General features: G+C 36.1%; 3 protein-coding genes across 4 annotated transcripts; 2 read left to right on the top strand and 1 right to left on the bottom strand.

Annotated features, from left to right (window-relative positions):
• Positions 1 to 5970: 5970 nt before the first annotated feature.
• tmem70 (transmembrane protein 70) lies at positions 5971 to 9123 on the bottom strand. Its single transcript, XM_067362682.1, has 3 exons — positions 8811 to 9123; positions 7118 to 7208; positions 5971 to 6959 (listed from the first exon to the last, which is right to left on the bottom strand). Exons 1-3 carry the CDS (start codon positions 9009 to 9011, stop codon positions 6514 to 6516), a joined length of 738 nt encoding a protein of 245 aa, XP_067218783.1. The 5' UTR covers positions 9012 to 9123; the 3' UTR covers positions 5971 to 6513.
• Positions 9124 to 9263: 140 nt separating this feature from the next.
• On the top strand, positions 9264 to 11003 carry elocb (elongin C paralog b). The gene is made up of 4 exons (XM_067362683.1): positions 9264 to 9392; positions 9743 to 9771; positions 9964 to 10107; positions 10339 to 11003. The coding sequence occupies exons 2-4, from the start codon at positions 9768 to 9770 to the stop codon at positions 10527 to 10529; spliced, it is 339 nt and encodes a 112-aa protein (XP_067218784.1). The 5' UTR covers positions 9264 to 9392; positions 9743 to 9767; the 3' UTR covers positions 10530 to 11003.
• A 4408-nt stretch (positions 11004 to 15411) lies between these two features.
• On the top strand, positions 15412 to 19173 carry LOC137002853 (interferon-induced protein 44-like). 2 transcript variants are annotated; one of them, XM_067362767.1, is made up of 9 exons: positions 15412 to 15654; positions 16228 to 16306; positions 16575 to 17080; positions 17204 to 17258; positions 17350 to 17545; positions 18084 to 18236; positions 18342 to 18507; positions 18607 to 18707; positions 18784 to 19173. In XM_067362767.1, the coding sequence occupies exons 3-9, from the start codon at positions 16600 to 16602 to the stop codon at positions 18955 to 18957; spliced, it is 1326 nt and encodes a 441-aa protein (XP_067218868.1). In that variant the 5' UTR covers positions 15412 to 15654; positions 16228 to 16306; positions 16575 to 16599; the 3' UTR covers positions 18958 to 19173. The 2 variants fall into 2 exon arrangements, with proteins under 2 accessions (XP_067218868.1, XP_067218869.1); XM_067362768.1 differs by lacking the exon at positions 16575 to 17080.
• Positions 19174 to 20270: the final 1097 nt, after the last annotated feature.

Genomic DNA, 20270 nt, shown 5'->3' with positions numbered 1-20270 from the left:
TCATGAACATCATTTGTAAAATGAACAGTACGTAAATTTAAATAAAAAAATCGGGGGGAAAAAAATCTATTTAAAAAAAACATCCATTGAGTTTTTAATAAGTATAACTTATCTTTTTCTGGTAGCTAAGGTCATGAAGTAACAAATCAAAGTGAATACATAAGTAAACCATTTAAAAAAAAAAAAAAAAAGACCTTACCATCGTAGCTGAACCAAATAATAATACTTTCTGAGGAGCAAACCAATTGTCTCTCTGCTGAAGACATACAAGACAATGCCACAATATGACAAAGACAAGCTAAAAGGTACAGAAGCACCATTTCTGTTCTCCTTTAATGAAACAATTCAGTGACAAAATCTCTCCTTAATGGTTTCGTACCAAATGTGTATCGGTCTTCAAATCCTGATCTAATAACAGCAGGACACAACAATGCACTGCATTATTGTAAAACTTCTCTTTTGGATTGAACCGTGAATGTTTTTTTTTTTTTCTTTTCTCTCTCTCTCTGTAAGTACCTGTAATTATGTGAAAAAAAAGAAGTACTGGTAAACAGAAGTAGTTTGTGTATTTAAATGCCATTTACTTATACAGACATGTTAAAACCATATCACGGCTCTCCTCAATAGTCGAGACTAAGACAATTACTTGATATTATTAAAAACAAATCGAACAGAAAATAACATCTTTCCTAAGTCACACACACCACAGAAAATATTATTAAAGTTTGTGCTTAAAACATTACCTGTCTTAATAATTTTTGTCAGTTTTGCTGTTAGGTACTGTTCAAAAGTTTGGGCTCAGTAAGTTTTTAAAATGTTTTTGAAAGAAATCTCTAATGCTCACCAAAGATACATTTATTTGATTATTTGATGTTTTACAGTGAAATTTTTTACAACCGCTGATTCGACACGTTGATTCATAATGCTCTGAAGCTTCCTGAAGCAGTGTTTTGAAATCGGCCATCACTATATATATATATATATATATATATATATATATATATATATATATATATATATATATATATATTCTGGTCGATTTATAATATTATTATTGAACCACTGTACTCACATGAACTGATTTAAATATGTTTTTAGTTTTAGTTTTTAGTATGGATCTGGGGAGAGGAAATGTCATTGCTCCCTATGCAGGTCACATGGAGCCATCGGATTTCAACAAAAATATCTTAATTTGTGTTCCGAAGATTAACAAAGGTCCAACACTACCTGGGGGTGAGGGCCGACCGTCAACTGTATACCAGGATCATTAGGTGCAACCAAAAATCAAAATATATGGATAGAAATTGATAGAAGATCTCTGAGATTCCATTAAAATATCTTCATGAAAGTATTTTGGAATGACATGAGGGTGAGTAAATGATGACAGAATTTTCATTTTTAGGTGAACTAACTCTTTCAACTGACACAGCTTTATGTAGTGGAATGACAAAAAAAACCTTGCAAAAGTCTATGAATTTATAAGATTATTTTGCCATTCATAATCACCTAATAGCCCAGTTTTTCAACAAACTACTTATTTACTCTTATCTGAGTCATATTATATTGTATACTTCTATTTTTTTTTTTTTTAAGTAGCATACTTTCACTTAAAGGTACACTTTGTGACCTCTGACGCTATAGCACAAGGATAGGCAACGACGGTCCTGCACTGTAAAAAAAATCCTGTTGTTTCTACGGAAAAATACTGGCAGCTGTGGTTAACAGAACAATACTGTAAAAATGACATCAAACCGTAAACATACTTACGGAGTTACATGTGAATTTTACATTTTAAATATGTATATTTAACATTGGATTTCAGTACACTGTAAAAAAAATCCCAGTAAAATTTACGGTAAAATAATATATTTCATTAACTGATATAATGTTAATTTACCAACCTAAAGAAGTACTAATATCTGTTTTGTATCTTTATAATACACTGACAGTCACCAAACCCAGTGGTGATAAGAGTCACATGATGAATCAAAGTTCATCACAAGCAGATTTTCCACAAGCTGAGAAGGACAACACTGATATGTAAAAGGAGCACACAGTGTCATTCACACACACACTAAACACCATCATGGTAACATGCATGAAATTTTAAAAATGCAATAAGCATTAATTTAACAACATTAGATGTAACATAAAACCCTAATGTACATAAATGATTAGAAAAAAAATGAGAAAAACTAAGAAGAATAAACCAAAAAAGAACTGCACACTGCCATTGCTGCTCTCAGAATTTAATAAAAAGACAACGTTTCGACCAAAGAGGTCTTCGTCAGGTCAGACCTCTTTGGTCGAAACGTTGTCTTTTTATTAAATTCTGAGAGCAGCAATGGCAGTGTGCAGTTCTTTTTTGGTTTATTTTGGAGTTACTTTATGATCGAGCACCTGCCCTGAGTTTAGTTGGGATGTGCGCATTTTTTCTTTTTCAAAAACTAAGAAGAAACAGAGTTATTTCAACAAAAATATATCAAATGTGAAGTGTCACGCAGGGAATTGTGGGAATGTCAATTTACGTTTTTTCACTGTAAATTTTACAATGAATTGTTATTTTTCAGTTTCAAAAACTGTGAATTTAATGGTATTTTACCGTAAAATTACATTTAATGTACCGTTAGATCTATTACAGTTATTCAACGTATAAAGTACGGAAACTTTCTGTAAACCAATTAACAGTTTTTCACCGCAGCATTTTTACAGTCTTTTACTGTTAAAATCACGGTAATTTTTTACAGTGTGGAGTGCTGCTGTCCTGCAGAGTTTAGCTCCAACCCTAATCAAACACACCTGAACAAGACAATCAATGCTTTCAGTATTACAAAGGCATTGTTCAGACTGTCAGTCTAAATCAAGTGCATATCCTATTGAAATCTGATCAGATTTAGCAAGAGTGAACAGCAAAAAAAAAAAAATCACATGAAATGCGATTTTTACAAATCAGTTTTGAGCTATAGTCATATGTGATTAATAGAAATAATAGAAATCTATTATGCTCACCAAAGCTGCATTTGATCAATAATACAATAAAAACTACAATTTTAAAGAACTGTTTTCTATTTGAATATATTTTAAAATGTAATTTATTCCTGTGATGCATCATTACTCCAGTCTTCAGTGTCACGTAATGCTTCAGAAATCATCAAGTCTTACTGACCCCAAACCTATGAATGGTTTTACTGCATGTTTAAGAATAGGATTTTCTTGTTCTACAACCCTTCTCAAAAAATTGCATTCTTACTACCAGTACTTTGTACTTGCAAAGTGATGTTGAAACGTAATGTTAGCCTTCTTTCAACATCATCAATAATGTTCACATCCAAGTAAACCTGATATTTTCCCTGGGAAGGAAAACAAAACAAATAAAACTTGTTTCATAGCTTCCAAAGAATCATATTTTCATTTGGCATTTGCTTGCATCTAAGGCAGCAGTGCATTTACTGTACTCTTTTTTTATTTACATGTTCACTAAGAATCTTACCCATGACCTTGGTGTTGCCATGCTATACAGGAACAACTTATTAAATCTTATTTTTAATAAAATGTGTACAATGTTAGTCATGAAATCTAACCTGAAGAGCCAAAGACCTGTATTTTTTTTTTTTTTTTTAAATAAAACGGACAGGTTTCATGCAGTGATTCTGAAACAAGGAGGCACTCTAGTTAATGTCCACAACTTCAACACCACTATGAAAGATAAAGCTCAGTGCAGTACACATATTTAAACATGTACCTCCTTTAATGATGTAACAGACTTTAACAACCTCACAAGGAACATCTGGTTGCGTGCACTCAAGCACGAGCAGACCTTTGAAGTAAATTTGAGCATGATATCCGGCACGAGCAACTGTGAACACTGAATAACAATAAAGATCATTTCAAATTTAGAAAGCCAAATTTGCAAAAATGGCATTATAGCTTTAATAGCAAGCTCAAACATTATTCCAAGTTGCATGATGCATAGATTTTTATACATAATATTCAGGAGCATTCAATTTTAATAAACTTACTTGGGATTATTGTATAAGTTAAACTGAACAAGTCCACTTTTGTAGAGCAGGGGAAATGGTCACTGACAGGTAATACAATGGCCCTGGTTAAAGAGAGACCACTGCATGTTCTGAACCGCTGATTCGAAACAAAAGATTTGTAAAGGTTTAGAAGCTTCATGAAGCAGTGTTTCAAAATATCACTAACATTTTAAAGCCATATCAGTTTAAACTTCTGATATATGGTTTTCTCAGTGCACACATGTGAAGCACGTGCATAGAAAGCTGACTGTCAGATAGCACATCCTGTGAGTATTAAAGGTGCCATAGAACGTGTTTTCAAAAGATGTAATATAAGTCTAAGGTGTCTCCTGAATGTGTCTGTGAAGTTTCAGCTCAAAATACCCCATAGATTTTATTCATTTTTTAACTGCCTATTTTGGGGCATCATTAAATATGCGCCGATTCAGGCTGCGGCCCCTTTAAATTTTCCTGCTCCCCGCCCCTGGAGCTCGCACTTGCTTTAAACAGCATAAACAAAGTTCACACAGCTAATATAACCCTCAAATTTGACCTTTACAAAGTGTTCCTCATGCAGCATGTCTAATCGCGTAAGTATGGTATTTATATGGAAGTTTACATTTGATTCTGAATGAGTTTGATAATGCTCTGTGGCTAAAGCTAACATTACACACTGTTGGAGAGATTTATAAAGAATGAAGTTGTGTTTATGAATTATACAGACTGCAAGTGTTTAAAAAAATGAAAATAACGAGTCTTGTCTCTGTGAATACAGTAAGAAACAATGGTAACTTTAACCACATTTAACAGTACATTAGCAACATGCTAACGAAACATTTAGAAAGACAATTTACAAATATCACAAAAAATATTATGATATCATGGATCATGTCAGTTATTATTGCTCCATCTGCCATTTTTCACTGTTGTTCTTGCTTGCTTACCTAGTCTGATGATTCAGCTGTGCACAGATCCAGACGTTAATACTGGCTGCCCTCATCTAATGCCTTGAACATGAGCTGGCATATGCAACTATTGGGGGCGTACATATTAATGATCCCGACTGTTACGTAACAGTCGGTGTTATGTTGAGATTCGCCTGTTTTTCTGAGGTCTTTTAAACAAATGAGATTTATATAAGAAGGAGGAAACAATGGAGTTTGAGACTCACTGTATGTCATTTCCATGCACTGAACTCTTGTTATTCAACTATGCCAAGGTAAATTCAATATTTAATTCTAGGGCACCTTTAAACTGATTTCTCTTTTACATCTTATTGCACTTAAACTGTCAAATACACACAAGGTTGTCAAAAACACACAAAGTTCACAGTCAGTTATGTCTGTGAATGTAAACAGCAGGGAAAGAAACCGCATGTACTAGATCTGTGTATTAAAGTGAAAGCAGCGTAATATACAGTAGGCTACCTACTGCTGTATATGCTATTAATATGATCCAAACAACAAAAGAAAAACACTCACTGCTTATGTCACATTGCATAGAAACTACAAATGCTTAGGAGACACTGTTTATGATTTATGGGTATTAAAAAAAAAGATGAGTGGGTGGATTTTATTAACATCATACAGTGGTTGTGTACACACTGCGAAACACATTTATGTTCAAAAAGTGATTTTTGCATAATATGTCCCCTTTAAACCTAACCTTACCCATATCCCATCTCAGTAGCAGCAAAAGTTTTCCAATACAACATGAACACAATTTATATTTCCTATATTATTTCCCTTGAGGGAGACAGCCTGTGATAATCTAGATGTCCAAATTAATGTAAACACCTGTGGAAATGTTTATCTGCTCTTTTGCTGATAACGATTAGTCATTATGTTTCAATGTTTATATATATATATATATATATATATATATATATATATATATATATATATATATATATATATATATATATATAGGCCTTTGAACTGAACAAACAGAATCATTTAGCATCATATAACAGCACATTGTTTAAGAAAAATATATTCAACTCACCTTCATAGCTGCTCAGAGGAGCAGATTAATCTTTTTTCTGAGGCAGAGGACATAGAAGGCAAAGCTATAATATAAAAAATAAAAACTGAAGTGTACAAAAACATCATGACTCTTATGTTTTCCTGAATAAAACTAGTGGGCAGATACCTCTGTCTGAAATAACTAACAAGAGTTTTTGCTTCTTAACCAATTATCATAGAGTGTAACTCTAAAACAACCCCTTTCGATAGATAGGCCACTGTTTGTTCCCCCTATCGCACTGGTCATGAGAATAAGGAAGAAAACAGAAGTTGGGCCACAAGATAATATCATGATGTAGGCAGGGAACTGAGATAATGTTTGCAGATGGTAAATATCCATTTATTTACACTTTTATACAAGTTTCAACATCACAAATATACTGAATGACATATCATGCCTGCCAATATTTCCACTGAAATGTAGACATCTTGGTTTCCCAAGCTAAATCTGTCCAATGTTGGTGTACAAGTTAACTTTTATCTGGTTTGTTCAAGTCATCCGTGTCAAAGGAAAAGGGCCGGTCGTAACCCATGAGGTGGTTGTAGTCGTGGGGCAGAGCAAAAAGCATTGGGTTGACCAACATCGAATGTTTCTTGGCATAAAAACTAGTGAACATCCTGCTCACAGCAGGGATAATGACATCACTCTGATGGAAAACAGTTCGTTTCTCCACTAGAAGAGCGCTGTAAGTGATGGCTGTGTACATGTCTGTCTCCTTGTTGTGGTACAGGCGTACTACATAGCCTTTGGTGATCAAGTGGAGGAGAACAGGAGTCAGAAATGTGAAGAAACCTATGAAGCCACAAAAAGCCACTTGCAGGGCCAAGCTGTTCACACCAATGCCTGTTTTCAAGAGGACATATGGCATCACACAGAGACTAAACATACTGCTGGAGTAGGAGAAAAACTTAACACCTGCAACAACAAAAAAGCAGATTTAGATCATTAGGTTAGGTTTTAGAAGCTAGCATATCAAAATCACTGCAACCATCGATAGCTATATCAGTTTGGTAGTTCATGTTGTGTTTTGCAAGTAGAAATACTGTATGTGCTATAAATGACAGGCAATTTACCGAGGACGGCTTTTCCCAGGTTGCCTGTGTAGATTAATTCTCCATCTTCAGGTAAGGATGTATACCATCTAACAGCACGATATGGTTGAACCTAAAGTACGAACAAACAAAAGAAAGGGTTAGTTGACTCATAAAAAGAGATTGTAAAACTAATCCATATGAATCGACTCGATTGCTTTGTATATAAGCTTTTATTCACATATAACTTTTTGAAGCGTCAAAGTGATAGTTGCATGGACTGTCAGTGGAGGGACATAAGTCTCTCAGATATCTTAAAATATTATTTGTTTAGAAGATAAAGGAAAGTCTTACGGGTTTGGAACGACACGAGGGTGAATAATTAATGACAGAGTTTTTATTTTTGGGTGAACACTTTAAGTGCAACACTTTTGAACACTGAGATACAGTAACCGCTTCTCAATTAAAGGTGCAATATGTAAGATTTCTGTCCGCTAGAGGTCGCTAGAGGCCTATTCAAAACAAAGGCGTAGCTTGATGATGGCAAGTTTGAGTGTGGATCTCGGGACATGTGGTCTTCACTTCACAGCCGGTGCGAAAGAATCGGGATAGGACTCGGGAAGAAATCATGTTCATGGATGCGATTATTGTAGTATGAAGCAGAGCAGGACCGAGTGTTGTGGGAGCTGAACGAGGCCGCTGGAGCAATTGCGCAACACAAGGCTCACGAGCAGCGGGACTTTTATTATGACACAGTCGCCGGCACGCTTCTCCGGTCATGAGTATGAGGTAACGCAGCTCTGTTTATCATATTAGATACATTTGAGCGTGTTGAAAATTATGTTATAACGTTACTCTGTGCGTTCGCTCTGCGGCTGCTGTGAGACACTTGTTTGAGACACACTGCAGTAAGATAGATCGATTTTAGAATATCATATTAAATGCTGGATGGCTTGTGTTGATAAATGGCATGCATTTAATTTTAAAACATATTGTATGATGGAGAAAATTCTGTATTTCTGTTACTAATAATAAAGCTGCATCTGATTTTGCTGTTAGCTACTTGACAAAATAGTGTTTTTCTGAGGCATGGTAAAGCATGGTACTCGCAAAAATAAAAAAAAAAAAAAAAAAAAAAAATCAAGAAAATTAGATTTAAACAGTAAGGCTAAACGTGTTGAGCTACATAACAACACTTAGTTTTCGGTCTACAAATGTAACCAAACAGTTGTTCCCTTGTCTATTAAAACATGTAATATATTAAAGTGTCTTCTTTGGTGTTTCTATGCTTTCTACCAAATAAAACCGGAAACCGAGGGTAACTTGAGTATGACGCAATTTGACAGGCGACTCCTCACACGTCCGGAGCCTTGCTTAAAATTGCAATTTTCTCATGATTTACAAATAGTTGGAAACATTTGGGATATTATAAGTAGGCTACTCAAGTGAACGAAATATATAACACTGGCCTAGTTAATATTTAACATATACTTATTTCCACGTTTCTTTTGATATTTTTCTGTACAGTCACACGCAGGATATTTTTTTTTAAAAATGCTCAAAATAAAATAAACCACAATTTAAATAGAACATTTTATGTTTATGCACAGGGTCCACGTTCTTCTAAGCCAAATGATAAAAACATGATAGAAATTATATTTTGTCCAGTAAGCTGTACAGGTATAAACAACTACAGAAACAATCATAGTTAAAGGTCTTGTACCGTGTAACTTACCTTTTTCGCATGGGCTTTTAAAAATGACCTTCGGTTCACGTGCAGCAAATTATCCTGCCCCTTTAAAACTACAGCATGAGTGTGGCAAATATTCCCATTGCTGAGTGATGCCGGACGAACACCAACTTGGATTTTCCTGATGATCTGTTCTTGGTTTTTTGACAGACGCCGCAACCCATGTAAAATCCCAATCTGATACATTTTATCATGTGGAGTTTTCCCACTTCCTTTGATCGCAAGATGACTACACACCGGAAGCAATTTGGTGCGCGAGCACGCATGTGCGAGTGAAAGAGTCGTTAATCGATGATGGACGACACAAAGACCTCACATATGTGAAGAAGTATATATCTTACATATTATATTTAATGTCATTTCAACCAAAGCATACGATTCTGATGTGTTATTAATTATTAAAACATATTTGGAGGACTCTTAGTTTGTATTATCTGTAACGGAAGTGCATTCATTCTCTGCCCGACAATTGTTTCCTGTTGTCCGCACTGACAACAGAAGCAGTAGCCAGAAGCTCTTCGGAGTGAAAACAGAAAAAACTGCCCTGACCAGCTCGATCCTAGTGAGGTGAGACATTATATCGTGTATTTTATAGTTATGACTGTTTAATCTTAATTCGTGCGAATGTTGTCTACTGAAATATTTGGAAAAATACGATTTGTACATAGTGCTAACAGGGAAGGCAACTCACTGCCTATGATTTACTGTTCTACATGCAAGACTGCCACACGACTAATGTATTTGTTTTATTCTTGTGCCAAATGTCAATAAAAACTACGTTTTTTCAATATAAATCAGATCACATAGATATTTGGCTCTTGTTTGGTTTCCGCAGCTCTTTTCATGAACATTGTGTGTTGTCGTTACTAACGTAACATTATACGCCTTAATTGTTAATTTCTCTCTTAATATTTCAGAGAGAGACAAGGGAAGGCAGTAAAAATGGGTAAGGCATTCTAAGTTTGTGTAAACTAATTAACAACTAATTCTACACCCAGCCATTTCATGTTATTGGGAGAATAAACCATTCATTTTAAAATGCATTATTTAGATTGTGCGATATCTGTATGATGTATTTATTTGTATTGTTACGTTGGTGGTTCGTATGTATGATCAATGTATGATTAATACATTTTAGATGGAGAAGAAAAAACCTATGGTGGCTGTGAAGGGCCAGATGCCATGTATGTGAAATTGATTTCCTCTGATGGCCATGAGTTTATTGTGAAGCGAGAACATGCTCTGACATCTGGAACAATCAAAGCTATGCTTAGTGGTCCTGGTGAGTATTTTTTTTACCAATGAAATGAATACAATTTCAATTGCATCTATAAATAGAATCTTCCTGATTTTTTTTTTTTTTTTTTTTTCCCCAAGAGTAGTTATTAAATATACTTGTAAAACGTGACATTTTACATGTTGTAAGTGTGTATTGTAGTGTTTCTGTATTTGTGTTTTATCTTATTGAAGTTTTAAGATGATTAGTAACATTGTATTATCTCTGTTTTTTCAGGCCAGTTTGCTGAGAATGAAACAAATGAAGTCAACTTTCGAGAGATCCCATCTCACGTTCTTTCTAAAGTGTGCATGTACTTCACATACAAAGTCCGCTATACTAATAGTTCAACAGAAATCCCTGAATTTCCTATTGCACCAGAGATAGCGCTGGAGCTTCTGATGGCTGCAAACTTCTTAGATTGTTAAACATTAAAAAGAAACACTCATACACACGTCTGGCTGCAGAATAAATATGAAAAGCAAATTATTATTGGTTTATTTTATTGCTTTTAAATACTTTTAGGTTTGCAAACAATTGCTGAAACTGTGCTAAATGAGAGGTATAAGAGTTTTTGGTCACTTGTTCTATTTAACCTGTAATTTCTTTAAAAATAGTTTTTTTTTCTTTCTTCCTTTTCTTTCTTTTACTTTGTTTTAAGCTTTGACCCAGTATTAACTTATAACATAATTTCTGTATTGCAAAATAAAGATGCCTGGAGTGATATTCTCCTATTAAATGTTTTCAAGACTAGTCAAACAGACATGTAATTTTACAATGTGTCTTTTTGTGTTAAGTTCAAAATTCAGTTGAAATAGATTTGTCATACCTTTTCTGCATGTGGATTTATCAGACAGAAGTCTTATAATTCATTCATCAGTTGTTTAATGAATAAATCCAGTTGTTCTTGAAAATAATTTGTTCATTCATTTCATTCTGCTTTGTGGAGATATGTACACTTAAACCTTTTCAAAGAGTGAATTTTCCAAATTAATGTTTTAAATTGTGAGTGTTCTCCATGGGTGACAAATAATTAATAAATAATAAAGTCAAGCTAAGTGTACTATATTAAAGGGAGACCCTGCAGATATAGGTGATTAGACTTTAAGAAAATATCCAATTATACACTATTAATATCTAAAACGTTTAAATTATAATTTAAACATTATATAAAATATGTATTTAAAATATACAACTTATTATTTGTCATAACAAAGATATGACATTTTTCTGTTACCTTTAACATTTTGCTTTTTTACTGTTTACATTGAGCTAAAATGGCTAGCTGAAAATGTTTAATGGCAGGTTCCACCACGCTACCCCATATACAGTCATGTGAAAAAGTTAGGACACCCTATTGAATTCCATGGTTTTCAGAATCAGGACATGATAAAAAATCATCTTGTGCTTGAAAGGTCTTAAAATTTGGAAAACAAAACCTCAGATGAGCAACACATGACATATTACACCATGTCATTATTTATTTAGCAAAAATAAAGTCAAGATGGAAAAACTAAGGGTGACAAAGTTAGGACACCCTATGATTCAATGGCCTGTAGATCTCCTTTCAGAAGCAATAACTTGATTCTTTTCTTTTTCAGCCATTCTTTTGTAGATTTGTGGTGATCCTCAGATCATTGTCCAGTTGCATAACCCAGTTTTGGCCAAGATTTAGCTGTCGGACGGATGGTCTCACATTTGACTCTAGAATACTTTGGTATAAAGAGGAGTTCATGGTCAACGCAATGACTATGAAGTGCCCAGTGACTTGATGACAATGACTTTTGTTACGAGGTGTTTGTGCTGATATGCTCTTTGTTTTCACCAAACTTGGCACTGTGCATTATGGCCAAACATCTTCAGTTTGGTGTCATCTGTCCAAAGGACTTTGTTTCAGAAGTCTTGTGATTTGTTCAGAAGCAACTTTGCAAACCTAAGCTGTGCTGCCATGTTTTTTTGTTTGTTTTTTTCTCCTGGAAACCCTTCCAAACATGCCATACGTGACCCATCTTTTTCTAATTGTACTGTCTTGAACTTTATCATTTAACATGTTAACTGAGGCCTGTAGAGTCTGAGGTGTAGCTCTTGTGCTGTCTGCAGTTTCTTTGAGCATTGCATGGTCTGACCTTGAGGTGATTTTGCTGGGACCTTCACTCATGGGAAGATTGGAGTCTGTTTTGAGTGTTATCCACTTGTGAATAATCTTTCTCACTGTAAATGATGGACTTCAAATTGATATCTCCTTGGGATTGTGTTAACACACACCTAAATGCTCCAGACACTCAAACTGCCAGAACTTCTGCTTTTATAGAGGTGATCACACTTGCTGGTGATCAGTTAATCAAAGACATTTGATTATCAGTACCTGACTGTTACTTATCCTCTTAAATTCCTATGTTAACAGTAAGGGTGTCTTAACTTTGTCACCCATGGCTTTTCCATTTTGGCTTTATTTTTGCTAAATAAATAATGGTGTGATATGTCGTGTTGTTCATCTGAGTTTTTATTTTACAAATTTTAAGACTTGCCAAGGACCAGATGATTTTTTAATCTGCCCTGAAAACCATGGAATTCAATTGGGTGTCCTAATTTTTCACATGACTGTATACCCAAACAGTCTTTTTCCTGTGCTATAATGGATGGAATGTTAAATTAATACAAGGTATGTACTTGACATTCAAAAATAACCCCACTACAGTCAGACCTCAGTCATACAAAGAAAAGGCATCATGCCTCAGACCAAAACACTTCATGTCTCAGGAAAAACAACATCACATGTCAGGTCTCATACAATTAGGCATCGGACGAAACAGCCTCAGACTAAAAGGCATCAGACGAAACGGGCTCGGATAAAAAGGCATCAGACGAATCGGCCTCGGACAAAACGGCCTCAGACCAAAAGGCATCAGACAAGACGGAGTCAGATAAAAAGGCATCAGACGAAACGGCCTCGGACAAAACGGCCTCAGACCAAAAGGCATCAGACAAGACGGACTCAGATAAAAAGGCATCAGACGAAACGGACTTGGACAAAACGGCCTCAGACTAAAAGGCATCTGGCGAAACAGACTCGGATAAAAAGGCATCAGACGAAACGGACTTGGACAAAACGGCCTCAGACTAAAAGGCATCAGACAAGACTGAGTCAGATAAAAAGGCATCAGACGAATCGGCCTCGGACAAAACGGCCTCAGACCAAAAGGCATCAGACAAGACGGAGTCGGATAAAAAGGCATCAGACGAAACGGCCTCGGACAAAACGGCCTCAGACCAAAAGGCATCAGACAAGACGGAGTCGGATAAAAAGGCATCAGACGAAACGGACTTGGACAAAACGGCCTCAGACTAAAAGGCATCAGGCGAAACAGACTCGGATAAAAAGGCATCAGGTGAGATGGAGTCAGATAAAAAGGCATCAGACGAAACGGACTTGGACAAAACGGCCTCAGACTAAAAGGCATCTGGCGAAACAGACTCGGATAAAAAGGCATCAGGCGAAACAGACTCGGATAAAAAGGCATCAGGCGAAACGGACTCGGATAAAAAGGCATCAGACGAAATGGACTCGGATAAAAAGGCATCAGACGAAAAGGACTCGGACAAAACGGCCTCAGACTAAAAGGCATCAGGCGAAACAGACTCGGATAAAAAGGCATCAGGCGAAACGGACTTGGACAAAACGGACTCAGACTAAAAGGCATCAGGCGAAACAGACTCGGATAAAAAGGCATCAGGCGAAACGGACTCGGATAAAAAGGCATCAGACGAAACGGACTTGGATAAAAAGGCATCAGACGAAACGGACTCGGACAAAACGGCCTCAGACTAAATGGCATCAGGCGAAATGGACTCGGATAAAAAGGCATCAGACGAAACGGACTCAGATAAAAACGGCCTCAGACTAAAAGGCATCATTAGAAACAGACTTGAACAAAAGGCCTCAGACTAAAAGGCATCAGGCGAAATGGACTCGGATAAAAAAGCATCAGACGAAACGGACTCGGATAAAAAGGCATCAGGCGAAATGGACTCGGATAAAAAGGCATCAGGCTAAAAGGCATCAGATGAAACGGACTCGGATAAAAAGGCATCAGGCGAAACGGACTCGGATAAAAAGGCATCAGACGAAACGGACTCGGATAAAAAGGCATCAGGCTAAAAGGCATCAGACTAAATGGACTCGGATAAAAAGGCATCAGGCTAAAAGGCATCAGACGAAACGGACTCGGATAAAAAGGCATCAGGCGAAACGGACTCGGATAAAAAGGCATCAGACGAAACGGACTCGGATAAAAAGGCATCAGACGAAACGGACTCGGATAAAAAGGCATCAGGCGAAACGGACTCGGATAAAAAGGCATCAGACGAAACGGACTCGGATAAAAAGGCATCAGGCGAAACGGACTCGGATAAAAAGGCATCAGGCTAAAAGGCATCAGACAAAATGGACTCGGATAAAAAGGCATCAGGCGAAACGGACTCAGATAAAAAGGCATCAAACGAAACGGACTCAGATAAAAAGGCATCAGACGAAACGGACTGGAAGCGAATTGAAAGTAAAAAAAAAAAAATTGTTTGGTTTATTTTTTTCTTCCGTCAAGCCATAGGCACGCACGCAAACCATAGCAACTCGTTATGGCAACGAACTCAGACTGATGGATTTGTAAAAATACATTTTCCAACCTTTGAGCGATTTGTTTCTATTGTCTAATGCCTTTTAAGAAAAGGGGGAAATCTATTTGGACTACTTCCTGTGTGTAAAGGTCATTGCAGGTGCTGGCTGATCTGAGGGGCCAAGATGAACAATTAAACATTTCTTTTAAAAAATGAAATTTAAATGATCAATGAGGCAGTCCTTAAAGTAATTTATTTATTTATTAATTATTATCTAAAGTTGCATATCCCTGCTCATTTTAGAACAAACCAAAATTTTACTTCAAATATTGTTAACACCATAGACATAAGTGGTTGTCTCACCAGTGTTTGGTTAAAATTATTTAAAAATCAAAATGTTATTAAGCTTCAATTTTAATGGATATATCATATTAAACTAATTTTAAATGTATAGCAATACATTTTATTAAACGAAAACAAACAAGCATTTTTACAATTTCTGCCTCTCATTTGCCACCCCAATAGAATAACCCAAAAGCAATTGCAAATGTTGTACAAAATACACATACCCTACCCCTATTTGCACCAATAAAATGTGCAACACCTTCAGTTTAACTACCATACATTTTCCTTGACATCTCCTGATTTAGGGGCACGTGAGCTCCCGAACATAATGCATGATGGGATACGCTTAGCCTCGAATACTGCTCAGAAGCGGCATTCGAGATAGTGTGGGTTTAGTGTGGATCAAGGGCACTGCACTTGGGCATTTTAAAGACACCGGACAGTCTTGCGCACTTACTTACTGTCGCGTGCACGCGCTCTCAAGTGGCCAAGACCACAGATGTGATTTAGACAGGGCTTAGGTCTACTTGTAACATTCTTCTGGCTTCAGGAAGTAGCCAACATTTGCAAGTGCGAAACGAAACCTTGGAAAAGGTAAGCATCATGGCCGATATTATTATAATTATATTATTATTAATATATGTAGGCTAATTATTCTACATTTTGAAAGTAGGCAAATTTACGCAGTCGGTTTCAAACTTGAAATGCGTTTCTCTGATCTGAAACTAGGCTTTAACTTTTAACTAAGTATAATTGAATCACTGTGAAAAACAGAATAAACTTTTATTATCATTATTACAGTATAGTTTCAGTTTCGATTCTGCTGCCGAGTTTCGATTCCCCGACAGATTACTATTAAACCCTCTTGAGTTTGCTACCTGATTGATGATTGGCTAATATAGCCCCTATAGCTAATCCTGAACCTTTCCACTGGGACCTGAGGGAGGAGATGATGTGGCGAGCAGCAGACCTCTAGTCTAGGCGTAAATAACATCCTAGTGGAATTAGCCTAGGTCGGTTTCATAATAAAAAAGCTGCATACATTTAAAAAAAAAGGGAACACTACACGGGCAGATACTCTGACATTAGTTAACCCATTATAAACTAACAATGAATATTCCTTTACAGCGTTATTAATAATGTTTCATGTTCATTTATGAACTTTAGTGGCGATTCCATGACTTTTTTTAAAAAAGGAGAAGGCAAAAGGTTCAGAGAGAGGCCAAATTCATCAAGTTAATATCAGGTATGTTCTTGAAACTTGGAAATATAATGTTTTTGACGTTTTTGAAAGAAGTCTGTTTTGCTCACCAAGGCTGTAAAAACGAATATTTATATTGTGAAAAATTATTACCCTTTGAAATAACTGTTTTGTAATATTTATTCCTGTAATGGCAAAACTGAATTTTCAGCATCATTACTCCAGTCTTCAGTGCCACATAATCCTTCAGAAATCATTCTAAAATGCTGATTAGGTGTTCAAGAAACATTATCAATGTTGTTTTGCCTTAAAGATGTAAAAAAAGAATTGGGGAAGACATGGCTCCTATCGCTTCTGATTTACCAGAGGAGAAGAGAAAGCAACTCTGTGCCTTGCTGGGGAATGTGGAACTGACTCTTCTCTACAAAGCTTCAGTTCATGGATATAATGCTTCTGCCTTCCACCAGCGATGTGACCATCAGGGCCCCACTTTACTTGTAGCCTACAACAGTTTAGGCTGCATCTTTGGTGGATACACTAGTGTAGATTATGCTCAAAGTGGCCAGCAAATTATAGATGTTGAAGCTTTTCTGTTTAGTTTTCGAGGTGGAAACCCTGTTCGCATTCAAGTTAACAAATATAATGCACGTCTTGATGACGCTGGAGGACCAAACTTAAACCGATTGTTCTTTTGCTGTAACAACCAACCAGTTGTAAATTACAGCCCAGTGAATCATTCGTTTCATACATTCAATACTGAACAGTTGTATGGGAATAACACTGAGCTGACTGAATGTGAGGTGTACAAAGTCAACCAGAGTAAGTCAATCATATGTATCATGTTGAGTCCAGTCTCTTAAATTTCACTTATTTATCTTATTCTGTTTGTTAACATTACTCCCAACATAAGTTCTATAATAATCTTTGTTCAAAATTTTCCAGGCCTTCAGGTCAGTTTCATAGAGAAGCCATGGAGGAATATTCTTTGGACAGCCAAGTATGTTTCCACTCCATGTTTCCAGTGTTATTTCATTGTTGATGATTTCATACAGCAATTTTCAATAATAAAGTTGTGATCTATGTTGTAGACAAAGAGAAGAGCTCATGGAATTGATCAGGAATCATAAACCCATAATGGCGTCTGTGAGTCGGGTCAGAATCCTAATGATTGGTCCTATAGGTGCTGGAAAATCCAGTTTCTTCAACTCCATCAACTCCATCTTCATGGGTCATGTGACCAACAAAGCAATGTCAGGATCTGCAGGCACTAGTGTCACCACAAAGGTACAGATTCAACAGGATTCATAGTGTTTCCTACAGAAGTCTCCCCTTACACACACAAAAACAAAATATATTTCCCTATTTACGAATGATCAATATATTTAATGATTTAATGGTATATTTAAAAAATATACAGAATAATATAGTGTGTTAATATATTACAATATATCATAATGTAATTTTATATTCAGTAATACACTTTATAATATATAGACGTGTTCAGTCCTGTATGCGTAATATATTGCAGATATATTTACTCTTGCAGTATAAACACACATACTGTATATAAATATATAATGTAATATATTTCTTATATTTTATAATTATTTACATGTATATGTCAATGCATATATTGCAGTATATTGAAAAATACAAGCACTAAGTAATTTCACATATATGGAAATTTACTATGTAATATATCCCATTATATTTTACAGTATATTCCCATATATTTTTGTTCCGTAAGGGTCTCTTCTCTCTTTCAACAAGAGGAAAGTCTCTTGACGTCAGATCTTGATGTGTTTCTCTTCTTGGTTGGTAGTTTCGCACATACCCAGTGAAGGATGGTCGTGGGAGAAAGCCATTGCCATTTGTGTTGTGTGACACCATGGGACTTGAGGAGCAATCAGGTGCAGGGCTGGATATTGAGGACATCAGCAGCATTGTTCAAGGTCACGTACCAGACCGCTATAAAGTAAGTGCATAAAGACAGTTCACTTATCTCCAGATTGAACTCGTTGAAGAAAGAATTGAAGATTCAGATTAAATTTGTGCTTCCTGTTAAATTATCTTGATTCAGTTCAACCCCAAAGCTCCATTTCAACCGGATAAGGTCTCCAAACCTGCATCTTTACAAGAGAAGATCCACTGTGCGGTGTACGTAATAGACGCCACAAAAATCTCCCTCATGTCCGACCAACTAGAGGAAAAACTCAGTTCTGTACGTAGTCAATTGAACTCAGTTGGTAAGTTAACTAACAACATTTTTAGACCTCTTTGCATAACTCTTGACTCATGCCCTGGCCATTCCATGACCAACTAAAAATGTATTCAAACAATTTCAGAGATTCCTCAGATGGTCGTGATGACAAAAGTAGATGAAACATGTCCTCATGTACAGAATGACCTTGAAAATATTTATGCAAGTTCCTATATCAAGATGAAGGTGAGACATGGTCACATGATCACATGAACTGTTCCCACAGGGCTCAGAGTGACTGAGATGTTGCTTGTCTCTGCAGGTGCAGGAGGTGAGCTCTCGGTTGGGTGTTCCGGTGTCTTGTGTGTTACCGGTGAAGAACTACAGCCAGGAGCTGGAGCTGGAGCTTAAATGTGATATTCTGCTTCTCTCCGCTATAAAGCAGATGCTTCGTTCTGCAGACGACTATCTGGATGATGTTGTTGATTCCATTTAGGCCATACAAAGTGCTGCATTCATACCTCTTGATCAGAGCAAGGATTCATCTTAAGTCAGATTATTCTCTTCTGTTTGTTTATTTTAGATCCTTCATAATCATACATAATATTCATTTAAGAAAATTATGGCAAACAAACTTCATATATCAATTAAAGGGTTAGTTCACCCAAAAATGAAACTTCTGTCATTTATTACTCACCCTCCTGCCGTTCCACACCCGTAAGACCTTCATTAATCTTCGGAACACAAATTAAGTTATTTTAGTTCAAATCCGATGGCTCCGTGAGGCCTTCATAGGAAGTAATGTCAGTTCCTCTGTCAAGATCCATAAAGGTACTAAAAACATATTTAAATCAGTTCATGTTAGTACAGTGGTTCAATATTAGTATTATAAACCGACGAGAATATTTTTGGTGCGGCAAAATAACGACTTATTTAGTGATGGCCAATTTCAAAACACTGCTTCAGGAAGCATCAGAGCATTATGATTTAGTGTATCGAATCATGAATCGGATCGCGGTTCAAACCCGCCAAACGGCTGAAATCACGTGACTTTGGCGCTCCGAACTGCAGATTCGACACACTGATTCATTGTGCTCCAAAGCTTCCTGAAGCATTGTTTTGAAATCGGTCATCACTAAATAAGTCGTTATTTTGTTTTTTTTGCCGCACCAAAAATATTCTCGTCGCTTTATAATATTAATATTAAACCACTGTACTCACATGAACTGATTTAAATATGTTTTTAGTACCTTTATGGATCTTGACAGAGGAAGTGACATTACTCCCTATGAAGGTCTCACGGAGCCATCGGATTTGAACTAAAATATCTCAATTTGTGTTCCGAAGATTAATGGAGGTCTTACGGGTGTGGAACGGCATGAGGGTGAGTAATAAATGATAGAATTTTCATTTTTGGGTGAACTAACCCTTTAAGCTGCACATTACATTAGAATCATTGTTGCTTTTGTAGGTACAATATTGTTGTGTCGCGACCAGGTTTGTAGAATAATACTAGAATGATGTGTTAGGACTACAATTCAAGATGCTAAAATCTGTATAAGCCTAATAAAAAGTGCTTCTTTTAATAATCTTAAACTGGGTTTTTGATGTGCTTTAAGCTTGAAGATTTCTTTCTGTGGACTGTGCAAGTTTAAAATAAACAATTAATTATACACATAGGGCCTAAACTAAACTCCTACTGCAATTACTTTTGTTCATATATAGAAAATATACTTATTTAATAAAGGCCCTGACAAGAGTTTTTTTCACCTGAACAGTCCAATATTATCTGTTTTACGGTTATTTAAA

Source organism: Chanodichthys erythropterus, chromosome 16 (genome assembly GCF_024489055.1).
Source record: "Chanodichthys erythropterus isolate Z2021 chromosome 16, ASM2448905v1, whole genome shotgun sequence".
In the NCBI taxonomy this organism is placed as follows: Eukaryota; Metazoa; Chordata; class Actinopteri; order Cypriniformes; family Xenocyprididae; genus Chanodichthys; species Chanodichthys erythropterus.
This window is presented reverse-complemented; position numbering and strand designations above follow the sequence as displayed.

What these genes read in the sequence shown, in the direction of transcription:
- LOC137002853 (XM_067362767.1), top strand. Translation starts at nt 16,600, where the DNA reads ATGGCTCCTATCGCTTCTGATTTACCAGAGGAGAAGAGAAAGCAACTC. An exon ending in GGTGTACAAAGTCAACCAGA is followed by an intron (nt 17,081 to 17,203) that starts GTAAGTCAATCA and finishes AAAATTTTCCAG; the next exon opens with GCCTTCAGGTCAGTTTCATA. An exon ending in TAGTCAATTGAACTCAGTTG is followed by an intron (nt 18,508 to 18,606) that starts GTAAGTTAACTA and finishes AAACAATTTCAG; the next exon opens with AGATTCCTCAGATGGTCGTG.
- tmem70 (XM_067362682.1), bottom strand. Translation starts at nt 9,011, where the DNA reads ATGTATCAGATTGGGATTTTACATGGGTTGCGGCGTCTGTCAAAAAAC. An exon ending in TAAAAGCCCATGCGAAAAAG is followed by an intron (nt 7,209 to 8,810) that starts GTAAGTTACACG and finishes TTCGTACTTTAG; the next exon opens with GTTCAACCATATCGTGCTGT. An exon ending in CCTGGGAAAAGCCGTCCTCG is followed by an intron (nt 6,960 to 7,117) that starts GTAAATTGCCTG and finishes TTGTTGTTGCAG; the next exon opens with GTGTTAAGTTTTTCTCCTAC.
- elocb (XM_067362683.1), top strand. An exon ending in AGCTATGCTTAGTGGTCCTG is followed by an intron (nt 10,108 to 10,338) that starts GTGAGTATTTTT and finishes CTGTTTTTTCAG; the next exon opens with GCCAGTTTGCTGAGAATGAA.